The sequence below is a fragment of the Cynara cardunculus genome (assembly GCF_001531365.2).
Source record: "Cynara cardunculus var. scolymus isolate 2C chromosome LG 2, CcrdV1, whole genome shotgun sequence".
Lineage (NCBI taxonomy): Eukaryota > Viridiplantae > Streptophyta > Magnoliopsida > Asterales > Asteraceae > Cynara > Cynara cardunculus.
The window spans coordinates 63,595,669-63,605,631 of record NC_037529.1 but is presented as its reverse complement, the minus strand read 5'-3'; the positions used below and the strand labels follow the sequence as shown (position 1 = coordinate 63,605,631).

The following is a 9,963-nucleotide window of genomic DNA, read 5'->3' as shown; positions in this document are numbered from 1 at the left end:
ATATATTTTTGTCAAATTTTTATGATATCGTCAAACATATATTTTATTCAAAAATAAAAACGTCATCGCTTTCTCAAAATCACATAAAGCCATATTATAATATCGACTGAGATAAAGAATAAAATGAAATATTAAACACACGATGTATCTCGCTGCATTGCGCGAGTACGCTTCTAGTTTATTTATAAATAAAAATCAAGAACCATCCAACGGCTCAAAAATATTCGCAAATTGTGTTGGTATCAGCATATTCCATATCTCACCGTAAACCCACCAAAACACGAATCTTCTTCTTCTTCCCCATGAAAATTTAGCACCTAATTACTCTCTCCCCTTCATCCCTTCTTCCTCCCCCAACCTCACTCTTGTTTATCCATTCCATTCTCAAACACAATGAGCTCTGATCAACCGATTCTTCGACTAAACTCCCCTAATTTCCACCGATCCTGATTATCTCAATCGGTAAGCTTTCCGTTTAATCTGCAATCGTCGCTATATATCGGCTTGGTTTGTTGATTCTTCCTTTTTGTTGTTGTTGAAATTTGAAGTAGATTATCAATTTAGATCTTTTTTATTGCATCTGAATGCGATCATTTTTGAGTGAGAAGAGGGGATCTATGAGTTTTTTTTTATATATCTAGGTTTTTTTTTCTTCCGGAAAGTGAATAACAAGTGGGGTTCTGGTAATATTCCGCAAGTTGCTTTCTTTTTTTCACTTATTCACAATCTACTGTTTTTTGTTCGTACTCCATGGGTCCGTCCGGAATAGCTGAACTGCTTTTGGATGTCAAAACCACTACTTGTTGAGTTGTTGCAATTTGATTAAACATTATCTTATTTCTAGTGCTTGCGATAGAAAGTTTAGCATAGATGGAATTGTTTTGATGAAAAGTTTTGAATGCTAATTGAAGTTGCAAAGCAATCTGTTTGACATCATAAGTCAAATTTTAGCTCTTTTTCTAGAATGAGGGATTATGATCTTCTTCCTTTTTGAGCTTTGAGACTATTCTGAGGGTCATCCTTTTGTTTGGTGATACAGGTTTTATTGATTAAGTTTTGCTAGTATTGCAGTTTTAGACATGATTTTGGACAATGCAATATTGTTTAGTTCTAATCTTTTCATCAAAACTTTGATTTTTACTCATGTAATGAACTGAAAACAAAATTTAACATTTACTCTTTTACATACCTGCATTTTGGTTTTACTTCCATGATCTATTTTACGTATAATGAAGACTTGGCTTCTTTTGCTATGAAAAGACTTGGAAAAAATAGTATAAGAACGTTGTCCGATGTATTCTGATTGATTTTTATTAATAAAAGCGAAGCACTTAATAGGTTTACAGATGACCAAACTAATTGAAGTTTATAAAACGAGAGCTTTTTCTACTTTAACAGTGAAAGCACATAAATTACATAATATTGATGGTTGTTTGGTTAGAGTGTTGCTAATTTGACTTCAGTTGTCTTTCCATTCTCCTTCTTGGATAGTCAAATTTCATCTGCTGATTCATTAACTCTGAATTAATGATGTATAAATCTCAGGAACAGTATCCCATTTACTTGGAGAGTCGGTACAAGAAGCATTTCTTGGTGCATTTTGTCCATACAGTAAGAGTGAAGAATTGTGGGGGATCTACCTTGTGAATTGTCAAGTACTGCTTCGTGCTTATCATCTTGTTCAATTATACAAACTTGGATCTGATGCAAGGTCAAAGGAGTATCTTTGATCCTTTCCCCGAGGTCGTCGATCTTAACCAGGGGTCCAATTCCAACAGTACTAGTATGGATGAGGCTGATGATTGGAATATGTTATCTCCAATGGAAAGACGGTTGTTAAATAATGATATTTCCAGCGAGCTGAATTTCAGTTGTGTTAATACAAATGGTCATAACAGTTTTCGAAGTTTTAGCAGCTGGGATGTCGGAGAATCAAGCTCTAGAGCAAATTTACAAGATCATGTTTCTAATGATGGCTTGAAAGGGGAACAAAATTGGTCCCCTTTAGGTACCCACGATTCAAGATTAGAAGAACAACAACCTGGATCATCAACAATTCATCCACATGATAGTATTGTTGGTGGTCAAGCTGCTATTGGACCATCAAATATGCAGAGTTCTGTTTCCAATCATATTCCCATGAATGTAAATTTAAACGTTGGATATGGGGATACTAATGTTGATGATGATGGTATGGAATTTATGGATCTTTACAAGTCTGGTAGACCAGAAACAGAGGCCAGTGCTTCATCTGCTGGTATTGGGACTTCTGATTGTGGGCCTGGCTCATCTTTGGGTAGTTGGGGTCTATCTTGTAAAAGAAAATCCCTAGAAGGTACATCGGGGCAGTCCCTCACTGGTGGGAGTTCAAGTTGCTTTCCGCAAGCTGAGGATATTGCCAGGCGCACTGTTCCCATCTGTTACAATGCTTCTAGCAGCTTAACTATATCTTCAGCTCTAGTCAACCCTGTGTCAGTTAACCGCCATGAACAGCCAAACACAAGACTTGGAGCTGGCATGAGGGGAGTAGTAGCTTCGGATGCCTTTCCTTCTTCGAGTGTCACAGGAGTCCCAGAAAGCTCACATACACATTTTGGCATGAGAGGCTCTGTTCCTTATAATATGTCATCAACTGGAAACCCTACGAGGCGTCCAAATATTAGCTCATCTCACCAACCATCTAATAGACAAATTTTGCTTAATGAGTTTTTGGATCAAACATCTAGAGGACCAATTGTGATACCGGCCAATTCAAGTAATCCTTCAAACCAGCAACCCCCTCTAATGCATGTTCCAAGTATGCCAAGAAATGCACATCATTTCCCTTGGGGTAGTAATATTGGTTCAAGAAGTGGCAGTTCATCAAGTTCTGCGGCACTTCCTCTAGAAAGAGGTTCCGAAGCAAACTTTAGAAGCTTGCTAAGAAACAATGTGCAGTATCATAATTTTGTTCCATCATCTGAGACCAGGAATTTGGTGCAAGATCCTACTAATTGGAGCTTAGCTACGGGAAGTGCAAACACTAATGGAGGTGGCGCCCCATCTAGTTCCAGAAATGGTACTGGTTCTGGTGGTTCTCGCTCTTTTAATGCTGTCTGGACACCTCAGCATAACCCAACAACTCAAAGTCAGCAAAGATTACCTGAATTTTCTCCTTGGACTCTTTTCCCATCTGCTGAGGCTGAGTCTGGAAACCAGAGAGGTTATTTTTCATCATTTCCTGCAGGCTCTTCTTCTACCTCAGAGGATAATCATATCACATCTGGAATTTCTAGCCAGAGACATCATCATCAACCTTTTTCAAGGTCCGCATTATTGATGGAGGTACCTGGCGATGATTGGCGTGCTTTAGCTGCTGATATTGAGGGAAGACAAAGGCTGGTATCTGAGGTTTGTGCTCCTTATGTCCAATTTTCACAAGCTATATTCTCAGGGCATGTGATCTATACATTTCTTTACTTTTTGATTTGATGCAGAAACTTTGTTTAGAGCATTCTAATGTTGATGAAACCCTCCAGCAAACTAGATGCACACCTAACATGTTTATGTGATACTACATCCAAAATTCTTCACATACACATGGGCTTCTGAGAACATGTACTTGAGAGTTGAGACACTCCCAAAACCAGTTCAGGACATTTTAGAGTTGATCATCATTTTCCTATGGCACAACATATATTACTTTTCATCTTCATCAGATTTATTGGTTTAGTTAGTATTTTGGAAATTGTGTACTTAAGAAGAAATTTTAGTATCATTCTTATATGCCAGGTAGTTTAAGCTGTAGCTAAACCAAATGAACCCTATAAATCCCACTCGAAAGTAGGGTCTTTGTGGGGAGGGGGAGATGTAGGCAACCCTGAACTCTACCGCAAAGAGTAGAGCGGTTGTTTACGTGAAGACCCCTCCCCCCCTCCCCCCAAAGCCCTGGGCGGGGGGATTGTGCAAGAGTATGAGCTAACAGGTAGCAGGAATAAAGGTTAGCATATGGTGAACAAAGCACGAGAAGAGTGAGAATGAGTACTAAGAGATACATTGAATACATACAAAAGGTAAGGTAAGGCAATACAACACAGAGCAAGTACGGCAAAAACACATCCCTGGACTAAACTGCCAGCCCAATTCCCTCTTACTAACCATTCCAACTCCCTTCTGGCCGACTCTGCTATAGGTCCCCATTCCTAGTCTTTTACTCTAATCCTCCATCTCCAAGTTTAAGCAGTAGCTGGTACCTTTAATTTATCATGACTCTGTAGCTACTTTGTAAACATTAAAAATGTGTTGTATTCTTCAATTCGGTGTTTCTAGGTGGTGTTTTGCTCTATTAATGAGATGATGGCAATGATCTTGTTCTGGTACACCCTAGTCACTTCCATGTCTCTATTGGATTTTAATTCACTAAGCAGCTTCTTTCTTGGTGAACTACATAAATCAGGAATCCCTACTGTGTAATTAGGAGCTCTGTGTGAAATTATACTGTATAACACGACAAAGTGTGGGATTTGGAAATCTTGTTCTGATAGTGATATGAGCATTGTGAGACGTGTAAATGGAAGTACGGTGAAGCCATGGCCAGCTGTGATTATGGCATTCTGTGTGTGCAGTATCGAACTTAAAAGCATGTAGCCGTACTTTCATAGGGATGATGACTCCGCTATGTCATGTGGTATTTTGTGGATGATGGAAGCCAAAAATTGTAAGGAGTAAAGACAATTACCTGTGTATATGTGTGTGCATGTGGTTGTGCGAGCAGGCCAGTGAACGCGTGTATCCTCTCATAGATGATGGCAAGAGTGTGCCTGTTGTTTCCTCTCAATCGTACACCATCTTTAATCCTCAACCATTATGGAGAAAGCGCTATATTGGAAAAGGATTTCTCCCAATAAAAATTTGAAAGCTTGGTGAAAACTTGCAAAACATAACAAGTTCCTACCCAGGCATGTGTTTCACACAGAGAACACTGATTTTTGAGAGAGATTTCCATGTGGACTGGAAAAATCAGTTACTTCGCTGTTTAGGTTATGCATGTATAAGCTTCTACTTTACCTCAAATCTAGTTATGAAACCTTAATATATTACCGACATCTTTATCTTCAAAGTATTTKAATGGATAACCTCATTTGTTCTCCAATCCATAACAGAATGCCAAATAATTGACCAGTAATTATGAAAAAATGTCATACACTATTAAGGTACACAATCAAACCCAAAGATCATTCATCTTCGCTTTTGTGGATGCTTAGAAAAGGTCACATTGAACTTCACTTGTTTAATATGCTTTTTGTTGCGAGTTTCTTTATATTGTACGTACGTTCTTATAGAAAACTAGTTAGTGAGTGCGAGATTACCGAAATAAAGAAAGTCAGAGATCTAATTAGAATCCATTGACAACAATGATACTTCTTGCCCAAAAACAATTTCCCTATAATGCACGTTTGCATTTTTGCTTCTATGAACGTGTATGAACTTAGTGTGAAGTTGTCTGACATGTTCCTTAAAGTTGAAGTAGCCTCTTTAGAATTTCTTCAAGAGGAAGCTTGTTTTTGTAGCTTATGTTACGAGATTGTTGATCAATTGAGTTTCAATATCCGATATGAAAGCAATATATTAGTTCATTTCCATTGTAGTAAATGTGACTAGGAAATGTAATTTTGGATCATGAAAGTAGCACTACATAAAGAAGTTGTAACAATCAAGGATATCATACTCTTCTAGGAAGTACCAAAATGCAATTTGCAACAAGAGTTGTAACTTCTGAAAATTGCCTAAAAAGAATTTGAATTAAAGAACTATAGAAGATCTGAAATTTGTTTTTATACATTCCCTCAATGTTGTTTCCTTTTTTGGGACGTAGCGGGAAGATTGCAACATTTACTTGTTTGGAAAAAAATCAAGTTAAGGTTGCCTATTTGCCCATTAAATCATAAAAATAAATCGATGACATGATTTGGGTACCATAATTCTTTTATTTGTCTTCAATGGCGAGTATTCTAGATATTGAACAAATAGTCACACATTTAGTTTGAACCATATTCTAATTCAAACTCTAGCAAGATAAATGTGATATCTGCATTTTCTTGTATGCACCTTCTCATACAGTATCTGGCCTATGTTTCTTTACACTTTATTTATGTTTTCAGTACCTGGAGAGTCAGGTAGTTTTACTTTATGATAACTTATTGATTGCGGTGCATTTCTGGATTTAAGGTCTTCTTTCATATTCATGAACTTGTATCGAGTCCTATTCACAAATAAGATATTATTTTGTAATTATCTCATTTAGTTTTCTCTACATTTTCTTTATTTTTTGATCTACTTGAAGTTTGTCAAATTCATGAAATTCTGTTTTGTCTTTGCAACAGATCCGACAAGTGTTAAATGCAATGCGAAGGGGAGAAAACTTACGAGCCGAGGTTTGATGTTGTCTTCCATGGCATTTTGTTGTTCTTTCTCTTATTATTCGTACTTGCTAAGTAAATGCAAATAAGAAAGCTAAATTTACATAACCTAAATAGGTTATGAAATCTATCATTATTTCTACTTAGAATTAAATGCAAATCTATCTTTACTTAATTTCCCAACATCCCACAAGAGAAGTCCATAATTGATCCCGTAAAGGAAAAAATTGATGTCCATAAAACTTTAAGATTAGATAAATAGTCTTTATGTTTAGTCCACTTAATCATGTTTAAAGATGATGAAATTTTTTGTCTTGAAATCCATCTATATTTAAAATGGGTCTTTTTGGGATAGATGGAGTATATAATTTGTATTAGTTGCCATTATTGCCCCTAAATTCCCCATCACACCACCTTCTAGTTTTTTATTTTTTTCCTCATTAGTTTTTTGTGGAATTGGAATTGGGAACCCAATCCTTCAACTGAAGATAGCATCAGACCAACTTCTAAGCTCATCATTCCTTGATTTCAATGCATGGTATTAAAATTTATAAGGTGGCATCTTGTAGTGATGGCAGAAAAATCTTTTCTGTTGTGCTCTGTTTTGGACATGGATATGGCCATACCCACAACCGCATCTGCTGATAATGGATATGAATTTGAATAGATATGTGGATTTTCTGATATCCATTAACAGCCATAGTGCACGAGGATCTATTTGTGAACGAAAACATCATACACAATAAACCCTTTGCCAGCAGCAATGCTATGAAACTATCTGATTTGATTATAACAAACGACTTGTGATATATGCCAGGACTATATGCTCTTTGATCCATTTATCAATGGGGTTGCTGAGCTGCATGACAGGCACCGAGATATGAGGCTAGATGTTGATAATATGTCTTATGAGGTGAAGATAAGCTTTAATTTTTAATTTTGTTTACCCATATTCATTCTATTGTTCAAATTTATATGTGTGTGCTCGTTACAGGAACTGCTAGCATTGGAAGAACGCATAGGAAATGTGAACACTGGGCTGAGTGAGGAAGTCATTTTGAAGTCGATGAGACAGAGAAAGCACATTGCTTTCATGGCGATTTCAACTCAAAATTTGGAGCCATGTTGCATATGTCAGGTGAGATCCATCTCAAACTGCTTAAAAGCATTTCGATATTGGTCGCATGTTTCTGTTTTGAGCTTTTCTTGCAAAGAATGCCATTCATCATTGCCAGCTGATGAACTCCTGTTTCTTTAAATGGAGAGATTGGTCGAAAGGAGCTCGTGGACCATATGATGGCAGGCATCAGGAGTCTTTTGAAATCAGGAAAATTCCATTGAAAGCTGATAGTTGTGCTATTGTGGTTTCACAAGTTTTCTATGTAATGTACAAAACAAACACATACCAAGGCTCAAGCCTTGCCATAAGTTGCTTAGTGTACCATATTAGTCTAACCCATCGAGGAATCTCACATGCACAAAATTAAGATATGCCCTTGATTTCTAATTTTATAGTTGTGAATTCATCTCTCCAGATTGTTAGAAGATACAAAATTACCTCTCCCCAAAGGGTATGCCAAAAGGACAGTTTCAAGTATTTAGGTTCCGTGATTCAAAAAGGAGTAGAGGTCGAGGAGGACGTAACACATCGCATAAAAGGTTGGTGGCTGAGGTGGAGAGATGCCGTAGTGGTGTTGTGTGACAAGAAGGTTCCACTGGAACTGTTGAGAAAATCCTATAGGGTTGTCATCAACCAACTATGTTGTATGGGTCGGAATGTTGGCGAATGGGAAGGCCGTTGAGAGGAAGTTCAAAGTTTCATATACGAGTATGCTTAGGTGGACCTGTAGTCGAACCATGTTTGACAGAATTCTGAATGAAGATTTTCAGTGCGGAGTTAGGAGTTGCCCCAATAACAAATAAATTGAGAAAGGGGAGATTGTGTTGGTTTGGGCATGTTTGTAGGAGACCGATGACAGAACTGGTGAGGAGAGTAGAAAGAGTGATGGCTGAGGGGATGGCTGAAGAGGACATGAGATGAGCGATTGAGGTTCTTCATGGTGGCCTTAAATATTTTCAAGGACATGACTACTGATAGGAGTACTTGGAGATAGAGGACTAGGGTAGTAGAGTAGGTATTGGGACCTATGTGCAGAAGGGAGTTGGAACATGTTGGAAGAAGGTAGGGGTAGGGGTAGGGGCAGAGAGGGCTGGCAGTTTAGGCTAGGATGTGTTCTTGCCTTACTTGGTCTATGTGCTACCTTTTGTATGCTTTCAATGTACCTATTCTTTACTTTTTCTTACTTATTTTTCTAGTTCTTCGTTCACCTGACTTCATTATATCCTAATCTTTGCTCATGCTCACACTCTTGCACAAGTTGGGGTCTTCACGGAAACAACCAAACGCTGGCGGGACCCTAATCTTTGAGTGGGATTAACTGGTCCATTTAGTTTGTGTTTGGTTTACAATATCACCTCTCCTAGATCAGATCCCCAATCTTGTATCCCTTTTTTTCATGGTCAACAATTTTGGCGGTACGGTCAATGCCATACCCCCCGAAGCATTTTGCTTTCGGATCTTCATGTTGCAGCATCTCGAGCCATCTTTTTCAAATTTCTTTCTTACTTGGGTTCTTGAATTGCAGGAAGAGTATGACACCGGAGACAACATCGGAAGCTTGGATTGTGGACATGATTTCCACACAGATTGCATCAAACAGTGGCTGGCACAGAAAAATATTTGCCCCATTTGCAAGATGACTGGTCTGGCTACTTGACCCTGAGCGCCATCGTAAGAAAAAAGTTCTTAAAGTTACAGAAAAGATTTGAATTTGATGTATGGTGTTGGCTGGCAGACATTTTGTTGTAGGTTTTTATTACATGTCCTTTTGCAGCTCTCTTGTTTTGTTGCTCTCAAAAAGGAGGGTTAAGGTGAGGTCATAAAGAGATTTGGTGTGTCCATTGATAAAATATCAAAGTATTTATGGAAAGTTTCCCTTTTTATCCTTTGGATGATTCAAATTTCAAAGCCTCTTCTTTCTTTCTGTTGCTTGCTTTCAGATGGGAGGGTTATCACAATGGTTTTTACGTTTTGAATTTTGTTGCATGGTTCTGGTGATGAGTTACACAATGGTTGAAGCTGGGCGGTAGGGACCGGTCTTGATTTGGCAGACTACGGACCGATGATGGACCGGTAGCTTGGACTGGAACAGTCTGACGATGTTATGGTTGGGTTCGGAACCGGTCAGGTCTAGACCGGAAGTCCTGGTTTTTTTGCCAACCTCTACTTGAAGCTGCTGACTTTATATACTCGATTTTTATTTATTTAGGGGAAATAGAGGTGAGAAATAGCAGTTCCGGTAATAACGGGCACTAATCACCGCAATTTTGGCTTGCAATAATAGTGTGAAAACCGCAATTAGGAGTTTGTGCTTTAAGTTGACGTTTTAAAGGGCTTAGAGAAGTCGATTAAGGGATTACGAGCTAGAGGGTTGATTTTCATTTGCAATATTGGTGTGTAAACTTGCCATTCCTCTCTCATCTTTTTTGTTCCGGTCTATATTTT

The 9,963-nt window shown here is 38.1% G+C and overlaps 1 protein-coding gene across 3 annotated transcripts; it reads left to right on the top strand.

Moving 5' to 3' along the window:
- The first annotated feature begins 314 nt into the window (after positions 1–314).
- LOC112507873 (E3 ubiquitin-protein ligase MBR2-like) lies at positions 315–9,416 on the top strand. Of its 3 annotated transcripts, XM_025112611.1 has the most exons (7): positions 315–462; positions 1,546–3,127; positions 3,227–3,390; positions 6,363–6,413; positions 7,216–7,311; positions 7,393–7,536; positions 9,044–9,416. In XM_025112611.1, the coding sequence occupies exons 2-7, from the start codon at positions 1,705–1,707 to the stop codon at positions 9,173–9,175; spliced, it is 2,010 nt and encodes a 669-aa protein (XP_024968379.1). In that variant the 5' UTR covers positions 315–462; positions 1,546–1,704; the 3' UTR covers positions 9,176–9,416. The 3 variants fall into 3 exon arrangements, with proteins under 3 accessions (XP_024968379.1, XP_024968378.1, XP_024968381.1); XM_025112610.1 differs by having other exon boundaries at positions 1,546–3,390; XM_025112613.1 differs by lacking the exons at positions 6,363–6,413; positions 7,216–7,311; positions 7,393–7,536 and having other exon boundaries at positions 1,546–3,390.
- Positions 9,417–9,963: the final 547 nt, after the last annotated feature.